The sequence below is a fragment of the Symphalangus syndactylus genome, chromosome 20, assembly GCF_028878055.3.
Source record: "Symphalangus syndactylus isolate Jambi chromosome 20, NHGRI_mSymSyn1-v2.1_pri, whole genome shotgun sequence".
Taxonomy (NCBI): domain Eukaryota; kingdom Metazoa; phylum Chordata; class Mammalia; order Primates; family Hylobatidae; genus Symphalangus; species Symphalangus syndactylus.
Genome location: NC_072442.2, coordinates 29,984,207 through 30,002,659, shown reverse-complemented (window position 1 = coordinate 30,002,659; position 18,453 = coordinate 29,984,207). Strand labels below are relative to the sequence as shown.

At 47.7% G+C, this 18,453-nt stretch overlaps 1 protein-coding gene across 3 annotated transcripts in view; it reads left to right on the top strand.

The window, feature by feature from the left end:
• The window catches only part of KSR1 (kinase suppressor of ras 1), a 170,693-nt gene that overhangs the window by 91,739 nt on the left and 60,501 nt on the right, over nucleotides 1–18,453 (top strand). For all 3 annotated transcript variants that reach the window (XM_063628750.1, XM_055257768.2, XM_055257769.2), the window contains exon 2: nucleotides 2,994–3,134. In XM_063628750.1, the coding sequence (XP_063484820.1) occupies nucleotides 2,994–3,134 (141 nt within the window). The remainder of the gene's footprint in view (nucleotides 1–2,993; nucleotides 3,135–18,453) is intronic.

The window sequence follows — 18,453 nt, the reverse complement described above, 5'->3', positions numbered from 1 at the left end:
TAATAAAGAAGCTTTTATGATTCTATCACAGGTTTTTTTTTTGTTTTTTTTTTTTTTTTTTGAGACAGAGTCTTGCTCTGTCACCCAGGCTGAAGTGCAATCAGACAAGGGATACTCAGCCTGTATCTCAATATATTTTTCTTTTTTTTCTTTTTATTTGAGGCGATCACCAAGGCTGGCAGGCTGGGGTGCAGTGGCACGATCTTCACTTACTGCAACCTCTGCCTCCTGGGTTCAAGTGATTCTCCTGCCTCAGCCTCCCGAGTAGCTGGGATTACAGGCGTGTGCCACCATGCCTGGCTAATTTTTGTATTTTTAGTAGAGACAGCATTTCACCATATTGGCCGGGCTGGTCTCGAACCTCTGACTTTAGGTGATCCATCTGCCTTGGCGTCCCAAAGTGCTGGGATTACAGGCGTGAGCCACCATGACTGGCCGTCTATCACAGTTTTCAGTAATTTGATAAATGTGTTCAAATAGAATTGATTTCCTTTGTAATTCTAAGTGTGTCGTTTTATACATTTCAAAGCCTTGTTCTGTCCAGGTGCGATGGCTCACGCCTGTAATCCCAGGACTTTGAGAAGCTGAGATGGGAGGATTGCTTGAGCCCAGGAGTTCAAGACCAGCCTAGGCAACACAGCAAGACCCCATCTCAAAAAAAAAAAAAAAAAAAAAAGATAAAAAAAGAAATAAATGAAAGTATTGTTCTTTGAAAGAGATCATGGGCCTCCTTAGACTTCCAAAAGGGTCTATGGCCCCAAACTGGTTATAAGCTTTTATTCTAATTGGAAATTTGGAGCCTTTCTAGATATATGAAATTAAAAATTATTAATTCATCATTTTTTTTTCTTTGTAAAATATTGTGACTGTTAACAAGAGTCCTTGCTCTTTAGAAAAATGTACTAAGGTCCTGGTGCAGTGATCCTAAGTGTTTTGTTTTATACTCAGATCAAGTGATCTGCCCACCTTAGCATCCCAAAGTGCTGGCTCACGCCTGTAATCCCAACACTTTGGGAGGCGGAAGTGGGCAGATCATCTGAGGTCAGAAGTTGGAGACCAGCCTGGCCAACATGGCGAAAACTCGTCTCTACTAAAAATACCAAAATTAGCCCTTTATGGTGGCATGCGCCTATAGTTCCAACTACTTGGGAGGCTGAGGCACAAGAATCACTTGAACCCAGGAGGCGGAGGTTGCAGTGAGCCAAGATCATGCCACTGCACCGCAGCCTGCCAGCCTTGGTGACCATCTCAAAAAAAAGAAAAAAAAAGAAAAATATACTGAGATACAGGCTGAGTATCCCTTGTTTGAAATGCTTGAGGTCCAAAGTGTTTTGGATTTTTGATTTTTTAGAATTCTGGAATATTCGTATTGTACTTAATGGCTAAGCATCCCAAACCCAAAAGTTCAAAATCCAAAATGCTCCAGTGAGCATTTCTTTGGAGCATCATGTCAGTGCTCAAATTGTTTTAGATTTTGGAGAGGTTCAGATTCTGGGTCTTTGGAAGCGTTTCGGATTTTGGGTTTTTGGATTCAAAATGCACAACCTATATTATGAAAGGAAAAGGAACGAATTAACACCAAAACCATGAGGGACAGCAGGGTTGAGAAGTGTCTCCAGAAGGCAGGTTCCTGTAAGAGACTGTGAAGGTGGTACTTATTTTGGGGGGACGCTTGGAAGTCACCATTAGGAGGCCACCAGAGTCTTAGCAATATTTCAGGAGTTCTCCCTGGGACCCTGGGTCACTTGGCCGTAGCCAAGCCAGGCAGCTCCCTGGTCTTCTGGCGGTGAGCTCGTTTCCATCTGTCGAGCCTAACTGGCCTCTGTTTGGAATGCGAGTCCCTTATTTTTCATCAGACCTGGGCCATGCCCTCCTTGTGCTTCTCTGTATCCCATGTTCCCCAGTCCAGTGCTGGGCACCCAGTCAGAGCTGAGTGTTTGTCAGGTTGACCCAAGTCAGGCTGTCCTTGTGTAAGCTTATCTTATTTGAAGTTTTAGCCATTTGCGAGTCTTTTGAAAGCTTTGGACAATAACTCTAGAAAATACACAGACTTGCATATCTGAAATTTGCATACATTTCAGGGTGTGGATCCCTGAAAGCCTACTGGGAATCCGAGTCCAGGACCCTGGCCAATATTGCTGCTGCTCAGTGGTCATGGCTACACTTGCGGTACTCACCGTGTGCCAAACGCGTCATTTCTTCTGTCTCTCTGAGAGTCAGCTTCTATTATCCCCATTTTTCTGGAGGACAAGATGGAGACCTTTGACAAGATGGAGACTTTTATAGGGGGTTAAGTAACTTGTCCAAGGTCACAGAGCTAGGGTGTGACTGAGCCCTTGGATCCCAACCCAGGCAGTTGGATTCTTCCCTGGAAGCATCCTAGGCGGGAGGTTACCCATTCTCCTCAAACCAGCAGGTCTTCCATATTAGCAATTACCAACTCCCTGACCCCACCCTGGCAGGAAAGCCTTCTTTTTTTCCCAAGACAGGGTCTTGTTCTGTCACCCAGGCTGGAGTTCGCCGGTGTGATGATGGCTCACTGCAGCCTTGACCTCCTGGGCTCAAGCAATCCTCCCACCTTAGCCTCCCAAGTAGCTAGGACTACAGGCATGTGCCACCATACTCGGCTAATTATTGTATTTCTGGTAGAGACAGGGTTTTGCCATGTTGGCCTGGCTGGTAGGAAGGCTGCCTTATATTTAACCCAGCTGTCTGTTCTGACCAGTGTTGCCCATGATGCTCATGTCCTGAGGTGGGCAGTGTCAGCCTCCTTGGGTAGGGCAGGGGCCTCATGGGTGGCCACCAGCCTCTGCCTGTTCTCCTAGACCCTTCTCCACCCTTTCCCCTCCCCTGCAAACAGCAGAGAGGAGAGCCAGCCCCTTCCCTCATCACATTGCTTGTGTCTGCCTGAGCTCCTCTGTAGTGTGCTTGGGCCTGCCATATGGTTGGGCCACAGATGAACACAGGCTTTTCTTTTTCGGACTTTTCTGCAGGCGAAGCTGGTCCGTTACATTTGTAAGCAGAGGCAGTGCAAGCTGAGCGTGGCTCCCGGTGAGAGGACCCCAGAGCTCAACAGCTACCCCCGCTTCAGCGACTGGCTGTACACTTTCAACGTGAGGCCGGAGGTGGTGCAGGTATGCAAGCTGGGGCTCAGCACAGGGATAGGCATGAGGGGCCAAGCAGAGGGAACACACACAAACCCGAGGGCTAGCTTCCCCGTAGCTAAGACTAAGGGTTGATGCTCTCTACTCTTGAGAAGGAGGATGGGGAGGGACAGCAGCAGCCAGGAGGGATCCAGGGTACATATGGCTCCAACGAGTGCCCTGGATGCTATTGCCTGATGAACTAGGGCAGCCCCACGCTGGGCATTGATTTGTTCATCATACTTACAACAGCCAACATATCTGGAAGCATTGGCTGTGTGGCAGACACTGTGTTAAACGTTTCTGTGTTTTGTAAGACAGATAATCTCACTTCTCATGATTTCCTATAAGGAAATTACTATCATTGTTGCCATTTTATACTTGAAATTAAAGCACAGAATGGTTAAGTTGTTTAAAATCACACAGCTAGTAAATGATAGCTTGGAATTTGGAAATAAGAGTCTGAATTTAGTTTAGTCTTCTGACTGCTACAATATGCTGTCTTCCTTCCATTGTTCTCTCTTCCTGCCTGTGCAACCTACCCACCTGCCAGCCAGCCCACCAACCAACCAGCGTACCCGGAGTGTGTACTGTGCCAGGTGCCAGGGGTGCAGGTCAGCTCTCATGGAGTGCAGATTAGTCCTACTTGGCAGGCATGTTTCACCCAGTCAGATCTCATAAATCCCCTACTTCTATCCTAAAATTAAAAATATTGGCTTTTGCTGCTGCGTAGAAAGTAGCATGAATTCATTATATATAGATACTTTGGAAACAGAGAAGGAAAGAAATCACATACATACTCCTAACACTCAGAAAATCTAGGATCATTAAGGTCTTTTTTTTTTTCCTTCCTCTCCGCAATATGGAAATCTTTTAAAAATTTCTATCTGGACTGTCCTGTAAGGTAGTCACAAGCCTCATGATTATCAAGCACTTAGAACATGGCCAGTCCAAATTAAAATGTGCTATAACTTCTTTCCTTGCTCTTACCTGTGTGGGCAAGGCCCTGTAGCTCTCCCCCAAGGCACACTGCAGACCCGCCTGCCTCTCTCCCTCCCTACCTCCAGCACCATGGTCCAGGCCACTGTCACCTCCTGCAGAATCTCTGCAGCGGCACCTCGCCCCTTGCATTCCATTTTCCACCCAGCAGCCAGGGTGCTCACCTAGAAAGGTGACTTAGATCCCATCCTTTTTCAGTGCTTCCTGTTTCCTTCAGGATAAACGCCAGATGCCTTCCTTGATCTGGCCTCTCTTGCCTCTGCTTGCTCACCTTCTCCTTTGCTCAGTAGACTCTAACCTTTGCACTCGCTCCCCCCTTCCCTGGAGTGCTCTGCCCATGACTTATCCCGTGAATATTTTTCTGGTGTTGAGTGTTGTCACCACCTCCAGGCAGTCGTCCCTGGTGATGTGATCTAAAGATCACCCCCTGCCCATCATTCTCGCCTGTGCACCTGAGTTTATTTTCTCAATGACACCGACCACTTTCTGGAGTGACCTAACTGATTTGTTGTCTGTGGTCTGTCTGCTCCCCCTGGGATGCGAGCACCATGAGACACGGCCTTGCTGTTTGGGTTTGTTTGCCACAAAATCCCCATTGAGTATTGGGCCCAATATGGCAGTTGCTTGGTTGCAACAGATATAAAAATAAATACCTATTTATTTACTGAATAAGTAGATTTCATCATGACATGGTAGATGTCTCCAATAGCCCAGGGTTTGGCCCCAAGTGGGTGGTGACACAGGTTACTCTTAGCTCTGGCTTTCAGTTAAGCCCGGCAAGAGAGGCCGGTGTAGGGATCATAGCCCCAAAGAACCCCCTTCCCAGCTATGCCTGCTGCCATGAGTCACCTCCATGAGTCACCTGCCATGAGCCCTGGGAGAGCTGGTGCCCCCAGGGGAGATGGCCCTCTCCAGGAAGGCTAAGGCAAGTGCCCCAAAGATTTCTTGGATGCAGTAGCACTCACCTCTTCCCATGCCAACGTCCTTTTCATTCATGAAGGGCTTGTGCTGCCAGGAGCCCAAGCAGCCCTTTCCTGGGAGGCCTCTGCTGTCTGGTTATTGAGCTGCACTGGTGGCCACAGTGGGGTCCTGGGGCCCCTGAGAGCCTCTGGGTTCTTTTGCCTCAAAGTTGACACAGAGCACATCTGGCGTGTCATGGTGGGTACACTGATGTGTTACTTAATTAACCCAACACCCTACTTAATAGAGACCATTTTCCCCATCTCACAGTTGAGGAAGCTGGCACTCAATGGGTATAGAAACTCACCAGGGTCCTAGAGCCACAGAGGAGCAGAGCCAGGTGCCCCTCCACACCTGACTGTGAGTCCTCGGTCTCAACCACTTCTCTCTCCTTCTTCTTGGAATGCCTGGATTCAGGCACCTGGCCAAGCCCTTTCACCTTCCAAAGCTTCAGTCTCCTCCTTTTGTGAAATGGGAATAACCCATGTGCTGCTTGCTGGCACAGGCAGTTGTGAAAGTCAAGTGCGGGGGTGGAGGAGGAAAAATTAACAATTTCCCACCTCTCTCTTACCCTCAGCTGCTGTTAATCCCAGGTAAGAGCCAGACCCAGCCGAGGCAGCTAGAGAGGCCTGCACACAGGGCAGCTCTCAACAGCCTCCTGGGGAGTGAAGGAAGGCTGGGAACGGCTGACTAGAGGCAGTTTTCTGAATCAAGAGAGACAGCGGGAGTCAGCCCAGAGCTTAGGACAGAGAGGGCGGCACACCAGCCTGACAGAGCTGGGCCAAGTGTCCTCCTTCCGTCCCCCCAATTGGTACCAAGGGTGTCCTCACCAGCAGGGCCGGGAGGAAGTGAGGCTGGAGTGGATGGGGAGCAGAAGGAGGGCGGACTGGGCTGCAGGAGCTTGCTGGAGGTACCTGGGCCTGGCAGCTTTCTTCCTGGGCTTTAAGAACCACAAGGAACCATTAGCTGCTGTCATTCCATCTTCCCTAGACTCTCCAGAAACCCCTTCTCAGGATTTCTCTTTTTCTTCCTCCCAAATCTCATGTCAGTTCCTGGGCTGTAGCCAGAGTATTCTAAAGCCTAGAAAGAAAAGGCTATTTCCTTTAGTAAACCCAGCTTCAGCTCCTACAGACTGGGGAGAGGGCTACCTTGGTTCAGTTCTACCTCTGGGAGTTTCTCCTTGTACATGTGTGGAAGCCTAGTGATGGGGGGAACCCTGAGTTAGAGCAGCTTTCCAGGGCTTGGGCTGCAAGGGCTGGCCCCAGGGGTGTGGGTCTATTTTATTCTGTTTCTTAACCCAGACAGTTCTTTGGACTCTGACTGGATACCCATTGCTGCCCCTGACCCCTGCCCTGGCCCTGATGGATTCTGTGTGCTTTCAGTGGGAATTGGCTCTATAAGTTCTGCCCGTCAAAAATAGGTGCAGTATTCAGAAGCCAAAGTTCCAAACAGCATTAAAAACCCATGTCTGTCAGAGAATCTTTTGACTTCTTAACCCATTTATGCTGGAGGTTGCAGTTTTTGGAATTTTTGCAGTCAGACCTTGGCAATGACCTTGAGCAGTAGGATATAAATAACTCCCATGTGCTTAGCATTCCGACAATGGAACACTAGGCATAAGTGGGTTGTCATCTAAAACAGGGGACCCATCCTCCAGGCCACTGACAGATACTGGTCCACTTGGCCTCTTAGGAACTGGGCCACCCAGCAGGAGGAGCATGTTTACAGCTGCCCCCCATTCCCATTACCGCCTGAGCTCCACCAGCTGTCAGATCAGCAGCGGCATTAGATTATCACAGGAGCACAAACCCTGTTGTGAACTGCACACGCGAGGGATCTAGGTTATGTGCTCCTTGTGAGAATCTAATGCCTGAAGATCTGTCACTGTCTCCCATCATCCCCAGATTGGACTGTCTAGTTGTAGGAAAACAAGCTGAGGGCTCTCACTGATTCTACATTATGGTGAGTTGTATAATTATTTCATTATATATTATAATGTTATAGAAATAAAGTACGTGATAAATGTAATGCACTTTAATCCTCTGGAAACCATCCCCCGCTCCCTGTCCCTGGAAAAATTATCTTCCATGAAACCAGTTCCTGGTGCCAAAAAGTTTGGGACCACTGTTCTAAACCATTTTTTATTTTCTTAAATAAACTTTTTACTTCGGAATAATTTTAGATTTACAGAAAAGTTGCAGGGATGTACAGAGAGTTCTCGTATGTACCCCTCACCCAGTTTCCCCGTCATTAACGTTGTTGTGACCAGGGTGCCTTTGTCAAAACTGAGGAAAGACACTGGTATATTACTATGAACGCAACTGCAGACTATTTAGGTTTCACCAGTTTTTCCTTTACTGTCCTCTCTCTTCTCTAGGATCAATCCAGGGCACCACATGGTTTACATTATTTTGATTTATCATGTCTCCCCAGTTTCCTCTGCTCTGTGACAGTTTCTCAGTCTTTCCTTATTTTTCATGACCTTGACACTACTTTGTTTTTTGGAAGTGAGCCCTCCCTTAGGATTGGGGGTATGGGGGGTAGGTGGGTTAAGTTCCATCTCCTCTGGCAGTATATCTACACAGATTCTTTGGAACTTTTCTGTAGGAAAGAATTGTCTTTTCTCCTCCATTTATTTATTTGTTCAGTCATTTATATCAGTGTAGGCTCATGTCTTTTTCTTTTACACTTTGGGTTCTAATCCAATACTACATGATTTATTTTGTTTCTCAAGTTCTTCCAGCTTTGGCCATTGGGAGTTCTTGCAGGTTTGTTCCTGCATCCTGTGACATGCCCCATCCTTCAGTTTTGTTTGGGGTGTGTGTGTGTGTGTAGCACTTCCTTTGCTTTATGACACTACAGTATGCTTCAGCTCCCTCTGTTTTTTACTAACCCCACTTCTAAGAAGAATCAGTTATTTCCCCAGGGAGCCTGGTGAGTCATTCGCTCTGCTTTGTTTTGATTTTATTATTTTTATTTTTTAAAACTGTGGTGAAATACATATAACATAATTTACCATTTTAATCATTTCTAAGTTTACAGTTCAGTGACATTAAACACATTCACGTTGTTTTGTGACTGTCACCACTGGAACGTTTTCATCTTCTCAAAGGAACCATTGGTTTTATTAGGAGAGATATGTTTATTGTAGGGGGTAAAATGAAACAAAGGAGATAAAGTGAAAGAAAATTGCTGCATCCCATTTCCCTGAAGCCTGCTCATCTTTCTGGACATTTTCTAGCCCTCGCATTCCTCTGCATGTTGTCTCTTTTGTACACATGAGATCAGGCCAGACATTTGGTTCAGGAACCTGCTCTTTCCCCTTAATGACCTATATTTCCATGGTTACAAACACTGCTACCAAGAACATCTTTGTGCACCTGTGTATTTCTACAGGGAAAAAACCCTAGAAGTGAACTTGCTAGGCTGGATTTTAATGAATGTTGCCAAAGTGTCTTTTAAAATACAATAAAAGCAGTCTTTTTCTTCAACGGTTATTTATTTATTTATATATTTTGAGACAGGGTCTCGCTCTATTGCCCAGGCTGGAGTGCAGTGGTGCAATCCCGGCTCATTGCAGCCTCAATGTCCTGGGCTCAAGCAGTCGTCCCGCCTTACCTCCCAAGTAGCTGGGACTGCAGATGTGTGCACCACCACACCTGGCTATATATATATATATAAATTTATATATATTTATAATATATATAAATTTTATGTATTTAAATTAAATATATATATTTAATTTTTTTGTAGACACAGGATCTCTCTATGTAGCCCCAGGCTGATCTTGAACTCCTGGGCTCAAGTGATGCTCCTGCCTCAGCCTCCCAAAGTCCTGGGATTACAGATGTGAGCCACTGTGCCTGGCCTGCTCAACTTTTTAATGAGACTGTGTACCTGGACCAGACAGTAAACTGCACATATACCTTTTCTAAACTTGTACTTGGCTGGGCGGTAGTTAAGACCCCCAGCTCATCCCTGTTCTTCTCCCTGTATGTTTCCTAAGAAATTGCGTAGGGCCATGCCCACAGAAGAAGACTCAGAGTCAGAGGAGGGAGCAGGGTCCCTGGGTGTGTTGAGTGGTCAGTGTGGTGCAGGGCCCAGATTCCAGCCTGCCCTAGTCCTGCCTCAGGAATCCCTCTGGGGTGCCCAGGTCTTTGTGGGTCGGTGTGGCCTCTGCTTTGTCCAGACTGGCCTGGCGCCTTGGAGGCTAGAAGCAAAGTTGTATTTTCTCCCTGGCTGTCCTGACTTAGTGCCTTAGCCCTCCTGTTGTTTAGAAAGCTAGAGAGCCCCCAAAGGGCCAACAGGACAACTTGGCTCACACGAAGGGGGAGGAGTGCCAAGGTCCTGCCAGTGCCCCCATGGGACAGCCCGATCCAGGTCTGCAGGGAAAGGGACTTCCCTTTGTCAAGCTTTAGGAGGGACCTAAAACCCAGCAAGATCTCCAGAAACCTGGCCCAGGGGGTGGGGATAGGTCCTTGGGGGTTTCTTTGGGGCAGCTGGTCTGGCTTGGAGGATATTAGAGCTGGACCCCTCTCTGCCTGACCCTGAAGTTTGGCCTGGAGAGAAGTCTCCTCCAGGTAGCTCAGACTGCAGAGATTGGCACCCTGAAGGAATAGTTCCCTGTACATGTGAGAGAGGTTGGACCAAAAGACACCACCAGCATCAGGAGGGGTCCTGGGGGGGACAGAGGAGGCCAGGAAGTCATGGCATCTGTCCCCTCTTTCCAGGCAGGAATTAGACATAGCACGCTCACTTGGCTGCGGGTGTCCACTGTGGTGGACTGCAGGGAGGTAACCCTACCTCCCAGAACCACTGTCCAGTGGAAGCAGGATGGACCTGCATCGCCGTGGCCATAGTTGACCCAGGCAGGACCTGAGATCCTATGGGTGTCTAGAATGGGCCTATCTGCCTTTTACACAATGTGAGATCTTGGGCAAGTGACTTCATCTCTCTGGGCCTCAGTTTATCCATACGAGAAATGACAGATTAAGTGACCTTTTAAGTCCTTTCCTCAGATGGCTGCTGCTTCTGGACAGTAAAGGAGCCTCGAGTAGGAGGAGTTCTGTCAGGTGAGGTTGTTCGGAGAGACCATGTGGAGCGGCACCTTCCCCTGAACCCTCCAGATGGTGGCTTTGCTTTGCCTCTCAGACGTGTCTGCTCTCCCGTAAGTTGTATACCATGCTCTTTCCGAGGTATTTCATCATGTGCTTTTCCTACTGGCTGCTATGTAATGTTTGTGTGCAGCAGTTAGATCTCTGCCGCACAGATCTTGGGGCGATGTTTTTACTCCTGTACTATGTGCCCCCGAGTCAGGCTTTTCTCCCATGGATTTTGGGCAAAGCTTCCTTGTGTGTCTTCACCCATTTTTTTTCCTTTAGCCCACACAAGATGTGATCAGCTATCCATTGTTACTGAGAGATGGGAGTTTTAAATTTTTCAACACCAAACAAGTACAGAAGTGTTAGAAAGCAAGCAAAGGCCCTCCTCCTCTTCCACTTCGCGAGGGTAACACCTTGTTAACAGGTCGGTGGGTGCACCTGCCAGAGCTCTTCATGCATTTTACAGTCACTTAAAATGATGTGCAAATGTACTCCCTTCTCTCTTTTTTTTTGTTTGCTGAAATGGGATCATACGATAGATATCATTTTGCAGGTTTTCAGTCTTAACGTCATCTGTGTTATCCATAAAAATTCATGTTATCCTTCTTTAACAGTAGAGTAGTAAGAGATACAGTTTCTTCAAGGTATGATATGAATGCCTGTGTCTGAGGGATACCCACCTGCTCACATACACGTGCACACAGTGACATCAGGCAACTTGGTGGTTCAGGTGACTCAGCACCTGAACGAAGATGAGAGCCCGTGCCCAGAAGAGGCCGGGTGCCCAGCTGTAACGCCTGGCACATGGGAGGCCCTGGCAAATACTTACTGGGTGAAGGAATGTACCAAAGCCACTGCAGGATGGAGGTCAGGGATGCCAGACTTGAAAACAGGACTCTTTCAATATTTGTCTGTCTGTCTGTCTTTCTGTTTTTTTTTTTTTTTTTTTTTTGCTTTGGAAGGGAACAAAATCCGTGAAGCCTGTCTGTTTCCTTTTGCTAACCTGGTAGTGCTGAAGGACCGCAGCATCTGTGCAGTCAGTGCCTGAAGATGATCTGCCCAGGGCTGCCTCCGAGGCCTCCTGGGGGAACTTTGTGTGGTGGGATTTGTCCCTTCAGTCGCTTCGAATTCTCTGCTGACCTTGACTCTTCATGGCTTCATGACTAGGACTTTGATTTTTCCCTTAGGAAAACACATACATGGATCGTTTATGTGTGCAGCCGTCTGTGTGTGTAATCTCCTCCTTCCTTTTCCATATTACTTTCCTAGGGACCATCCCTGCAGGGTTATCTAAATACCATTTCAGCTTTTGTCTTTTGGTTGGATAGTGTTTGTGGTCTTAAAGTTTCCAGGAAATAATGCCTTTTCTACTAAGGAAGAGAGGAGATAGACGTGGATGTGGTCACACAGCATGGCAGCTGCATTTCCAGGTTCCTGGTGTGGCTGAGGTGGCCCTGTGTGGGTTTCTTTCTGTTCTCACCTGAGTCAGATGCTAGCCCTCTGTGGCTCCGAGCCTGCTGCGGCGCTGCATGCCTCACCTTTGGTTCCTCGTCTCTTCCCTGTCTGTAGATGTTGGAGACAGAACTTGGGCGATGCCTCCATATGTTTGCCCAACCATTAGACCTTCATCTAGAGCAGTGCTTTTCAAAGCGTTCTGTATTGTCCATTCAGTGTGGCAGCCCTTAGCCGTATGTGGCTCGGGGACACTTGAAATGTGTGTAGTGCAACTGAGAAACTGAAATTCACGTTTTATTTTATTGTAATGAATTTTAATTTGAATAGACATCTGGCTATGACTGCATTGACCAGGGCCCTGTGGTGAGAGCTGGGCTACTGAAGACACCTTCCTCTGCCCAGGAGTGCACAGACTGGGGTGAAACAGGAAGTAAGAGCCCCAGATGCCCTGATGGCTCCGGGATGGGATCTGTTGGAACCAGTGGGCCGACTCGTCCTGGGTAGTCAGGGAAAGATGGTGTCCAGGAAGGCAAGAGCACACCAGGTGAAGGGAAGAATATCTGCAGAGACCCTGAGGATGAGGAAATCAGAGCGCTCATGAAGTGCGTGAGGAGGAGTCTGTGAGGAGGCTGGCGGGAGCCGGGGTGGATTCCTGCAGCTCTCGCTGTGTGCAGTGTAGGGGTTGGGGCTCTTCTTGGGGGATATTGGAAGCGTGTGTGAGAGAGGGGGAGGGATTCCAAATGAACATTAGAATTGTTTAAAGGAAAATAAAACTCCTAGCGAGAAGGCTGCATTCACATGGGGATGGGCTGAGAGTGACGGGGTGGGGGTGAGGAGCGCTGCCTCCCACGTGGCTGGAGGGTGGAAGGGTCCGGGATAGGAAATGAGATGGGAGGGAGCTGAGAGGCAGGGCCCCGCCCCGCTCCCGGTCATTTGGATTTGCACACTAGGGCTGTTTCCAGCTGCCCCCTGTCCCGCAGGTTACATCTAAAAGTCACAGCTTCATGTTCTGGCTGCAGCTGGGGAAATGATTTCAGAGCCTGCGGGCATGGAGCCATTTTTTTTTTCTTTAGCAATTTCCTGGTTGGAAGTTGTTGAAAGGAAGTGGCAAGCGCTGCCTGAGCAGTTCTAGCTGGGAGAGGTGGGTGCTGCAGAGTCTGGGATTCCAGGGTGAAAGCCACAGGTTCCCCTGAATAAGCTCTTACTGCTGGTGGTTCCAGAACTGAAGATGCAGGCGGATCTGGTAAGGGGATTTTTGTTGTGATCCTGACTGGACATGTTTCTCTTTCCCCTCTCCTCCATCCTTGCGTTCCCGTGTTTAAGATGAGGCCTTCTCCCAGAGATGGGGGAGAAAGCTACCTGATTCCTGCCACCATTTTGGTTGCCCAGTGGCTGGAGGTGGCCGGAGCTCTGTGTGGACACCAGGAATGTAGGCTGTATGAGGCAGTAGGATGTGTGAGACCTAACCAGGAAAGCGAACCCGTGTTTGGCTCCTGGGGTGCAGCTCGAGTCGGCATGACTATGGCCCTCATTCCTAGCCTCTGCTTCCCACCCCTCCTCCTGTCGGCCCCATACTGTCTTTGAGAGCCAGAGGCCCAGCTGTTCTTACAACCTTGCTCTTTGGCAACTGGGAGCCTCCCCAGGAAGTAGCACACACCCTAACCCAGCCTCCTGGAGGGATCTGTGCCGATGTGTCAGCCCAGCAGCACAGGGCTGCCTTGGTACCAGCCCAGTGGGGGCTGGGCCACACAGCTCTCCACTTAGGATGGGGAAATGGCGGCAAGTGGTGGACTGGCATGCCTGTATCACCCAGCCAGTCAGGAGAGGAGCTGAAGTTGGAGCATGGAAGGAAGGGGCAAGCTACAAGGCCAGCATTGTATAGATGTCATCCTGTTTCATCCTTATCCCTGGGACAGGAGAGAGGGAGATCTGATGATCCCCTGCAAGCTGATGGCAGGATGAAGATTCAAACCCAGGTCCTTGTACTTCCTTCTCATACCCAATTTTGTCATCTAATATCTTACCAGAATAGCACAGTCTGGGGCTACTGTATGATATGTAGTTGTGTAAATGAATTGACTGCCTGCCTTTGTGTGTGTGCGTATGTGTGCATGTGTGTCTCTCTCTTCCCCCCTCATTTCTTCTTTCCTTCACATTCACTCGTTACTCATATGCACCCATTGATCACTTACCTTTTGCCTGGTACCTTGATTAATTATCACAGAGGATTAATTGATGAGCAAAATAGTCTGTCCTGGATACTTACAGCTAGTGTGATGCACACGTCTGCAAATAACTAGGGTGCATAGCTGACTGGTGGCCCCAAGGAGCGGGGAAGGGATGAAGCGTGGTCAGGTACAGAGCTGAGGTCCTACTTCCATTCAGTTATTTATTCACTCACTGAGTGTGTGTTTAGCACTTGTTGTGTGCTCGGCACTGTTCTAGCCACTGAACATGAGTTCCTGTCCTTCTGGAACTGGCAGACATTACTTTCTCCAACAGATGAAGTCATTAATTTTTCTGATCTTGAGCCAAAGGTACCCACTTTTCAGGGTGGGGGTTCCCCTGGTGTCATGAAATCTGAAAAATCATGAGCATGAATGTCCTGCTTAGTCCTGTACTGCTTGGTGTGTGTGTGTTTGTCTGTTGTTTGTTTGGCAGGGTCTCGCTCTGTCACCCAGGCTGGGGTACAGTGACGCAATCTTGGCTCACCGCAACCTCCACCTCCCAGGTTCAAGTGATTCTCGTGCCTCAGCCTCCTGAGTAGCTGAGATCACAGGCACATGCCACCACACCCGGCTAGTTTTTGTATTTTTAGTAGAGAAGGGTTTTTTCCATGTTGGCCAGGCTAGTCTTGAACTCCAGTCCTCAAGTGATCTGCCCGCCATGGCCTCCCAAAGTGCTGGGATTATAGGCATGAGCCACCAGGCCCGGCCTTGCTTGGTGTTTTTGATCAATCCTTTGGATTTCTGGGCTGCCTAGTCCAGTGAAAACTGACTAGACTAGAAGCACCCTGTTGGCAGGGACCTGGCTATTTCGTTCACAGCTCTATCCCCAGTGCCTGGCATGTGGTGGGTGTTCTTGTTGAATGATTGGATTCAAATAACATTATCCAAAGAATTTTGGTCTCTTGGGCCAAGGCATCTCAGGAGCTCTCACCTGGGCCAGTGAAGCTTGCCTTACAAGGATCTCTGGGGAGGGTGAGGATGAGGTGGCTGCTGGTGGCCTACTGAATCCCAGAGCTCCCAAGCTGCCTTGGGCTTCTGTTGGCCACAGAACTTGAGCAGGACTGTGTGTTTGTAGCCCTGCCATGAGATGGCTTTGGTGTAGTATGTGCCTGAGCCCCCTCTGGGGACTACCTGGCTCCTGAGTGGTCAGCTTGTGTGTTCCCTCCTCCTCCTAGGACCACCTCAAAGGCAAGATTGCTCTAGAACGGATCTGACTATGGCCAGATATCATTGGGAAACATTTATGTCAACACTGTACTGTTTTAAATATTATAAAGCAGCAATCTCGTATTACCCTTCTTTAAAAAAAAATAGCACATAAATTTCAGTGGCCCCTGCTCCTAGCTATGTACCTTTGGGGGAGGCCACAGGATTGGGAAACAAAATTGTTTGAATGTCACCTCTGGAAGTAAATGGCCTTGGAGGCAGACAACATTTTGACAAAATCCTTCCTTTGCCACTTGCCAGCATTGTGACCTTGGACAGGTCCCTCGACTTCTCAGAGCCCGCTTACTGTCTTAGCTGCTCTTGCTGGAAACCCGGGAGTCGTTTCTGACTCATTCTGCTTCCTCAAAGCCCATGTGGAATCAGCTAGCAAATCCTACTGGCTCTGTGTCCAAGTATGGGTCTCAAGTCCTTCTGCATCTCTTTTCATCACTGCCACCTCCCTGGTCCTGACTAGTCCTCGGACTGTTGCAGTTTCCCCTGTCGCTCCCTATATCCACTCTTTACCCTCTTGATTTCATTCTTCATGAGCTAAGAGTGGTTTTAGCAAATCTGGTTATCTCACTTTCTTACTTTTTCTTTTTCCTTTCTCCTTTCTTGTTTCCTTTCCTTTCCATTTTCCTTTTCTTTCCTTTTCTTTTTCTTGCTGCCTGGGCTGGAGTGCAGTGGTGCAGTCATGGCCGCAGCCTTCAACTCCTGGACTCAAGCTATTCTCCTGCTCCCCAGTAGCTAGGACTACAGGTATGCACCACTGTGCCCAGCTATGTTTTTATTTTTTAGTTGAGATAGGGTCTCGCTCTGTTGCCCCAAGCTGGTCTCAAACTCCTGGCTTCAAGTGATCCTCCCACTTGGCCTCCCAAAGTGTGGGGATTACAGGCACGAGCCACCGAGCCTGGCTAGATAGTTCTGAGTTAAATATTCTGTCAGTGTCTTGTTACGCTTAGCACAAAATCCAAACCCTTCACCTACCTTTGAGGCCCCTTAAGTATTCAGTATCTGCCACCTTCTTCCACGTCATCTCCTGCCTTTCCTTACTCTGCCATCAGCAGGAGAATGCATCATATGGTTTCCTGTCTTAGCCCAGGGCCTTTGTATGTTCTGTTTCCTCTGCCTGGAAGTTGCTGTACCCCCTTGTGGCTAGTGCCATCTCATCCTCTGACCGGGACTTAGAGGTCAGCTCTTCAAAGAGGCCACCTTGTCTAAGCTTAGAGGCCTCCTATACCTGCTGCTTTATCTCAGCATGCTCTTTCCTTTTAGCACTTATTCACATGCTTCAATTACGTATTTTAGCTATTTTTTTATTTGTACAGTTGGTATTTGGTAGCCTTTTTTTTTTTTTTTTTTTTTTTGAAAAGGAGTTTTACCTTGTTGCCCAGGCTGGAGTGCAATGGCGCAATCTCGGCTCACTGCAACCTCTGCCTCCCAGGTTCAAGCTATTCTCCTGCCTCAGCCTCCCAAGTAGCTGAGATTACAGACACCCGCCACCACACCTGGCTAATTTTTTTGTATTTTTTAATAAAGACAGGGTTTCACCATGTTGGCCAGGCTGGTCTCGAACCCCTGACCTCAGGTGATCTGCCTGCCTCGGCCTCCCAAAGTGTTGGGATTATAGGCGTGAGACCCCGCACCCGGCCTTCAGTAGCTATTTGTTGACTGGATGGGATGGATAGATGGACAAATGGAAGAATGACATGGCACCAGGGCTCATAGTAAGTACTTACTTAATCGAAGTTATATTCCTCTATTCCTAGTTAGAACTTTTTTCAAAGCAAGTTCAGATACCTGTTGGCTTAAAACAGAGACTTACCAGTTTAGGCAATACAAATCCAAGGAAGTCTGGATGCAGAGGCTCAGGTGATGCCATTAGGATGTGCCTGTGGGACAGGCTTGCTCCACGTGGCAGGTATGAAGAGCACAGGCAGCTAAGCCTCACTACCTTCTACTGTAGTCATGCTTGTCCATGAAGGGCTGTTTCCCTTGGCTGAAAAATAGCTGAAAAATCCCAGAGAAGGCTCTGATTGGCTTGGCTTTGACCACATGTTCATACTATAACCAATCACTGGGCTAAGAAGATGGAAGACCCCCAACCCCCCAACCCCCAATAGGCTCAGGAAATGGGTTCTTGGAGGAAAGACAGCCCTGAAAACAGAAGGCAGAGACCTGTAGAAACTTTTCCTCCCTCAGAGATGATTTGTCAAGAGGCTTTGCAGCTCCGCAGGAAGGCTCTGCAGAGATCATGTTTCTAGAAAACAATAGGTGAGCCCACCCTCCAGTTTTTGTTTTTAATAACATTTCTTATTTCTCTCACTATGAAATCAATGTTTATTTTAGAAAATAATAGAAAGGCAGAGAAAACCCTACTCAGAGACAACCATTGGCTCTTAGCTTTTTAGATGTTTTCTTAATATCCAGTAATTTACATACATGTTTATTTTCAAAGTGTGTAAAGTATAGAAATTATAGAAAACAGTAACAGCTACCATTTATTATGGTTTGCACTGTAATCTTACCACTCAAAGGAAACACTGTAAACCATTTGATGCATTTCCTTCCAGTCAACCAACTTTGCTAGGCTTCTCTTTTTCTTTTTCTTTTTCTTTGTAGTATATTTATGAATTTATGCTGTAATTCTTTAGCAGGCACTCCCATTGTACCTGGGACTGAGCTGTGAGCTTTATGTGGAATCTCATTCACTCCTCCCAGTAACTGTATGAGGAGGCAATGCTTTTATCCTCAGTATAAAATAGAGATGGAGAAACTACGTGAAATTATATTTATTTAGTTTTGAGATGGCATCTCACCCTGTCACCCAGGCTGGAGTGCATTGGCACAATCTTGGCTCACTGCATCCTCCATCTTTTGGCCTCAAGCAATCCCCCTACCTTAGTCTCCCGAGTAGCTGGGACTACACGCGCGCCACCACAGCAGGCTAATTTTTTTGTATTTTTGGTAGAGATAGGCTTTTGCCATGTTGCCCAGACTGGTCTCAAACTCCTGAACTCAAGCAGTCCGCCTGCCTCAGCCTCTCAAAGTGTTGGAATTATAGGTGTGAGCCACCGCACCTGGCCACTAATTATTATTTTAAAACAGCATTCTGTAAATCTAATTATGAACATCCATTATAGGAAAATTTAAAAATACAGAAAAGTTTAAAAATAAAATAAAACCCCCACATAACTCTGCCAGCCACTGACAGCCAGCACTTAACTGTTTTCTACGTTTATTTTTTTCATTTGCATGGACTCAAGTTCACGGTCTCTGATGTAGACCTCTAGGAGTTTTGACAGCCGAGCATCCTTTTGAAGGTTGTCCCATGAGCCATCCCAGGCATCTGCTGCAGTT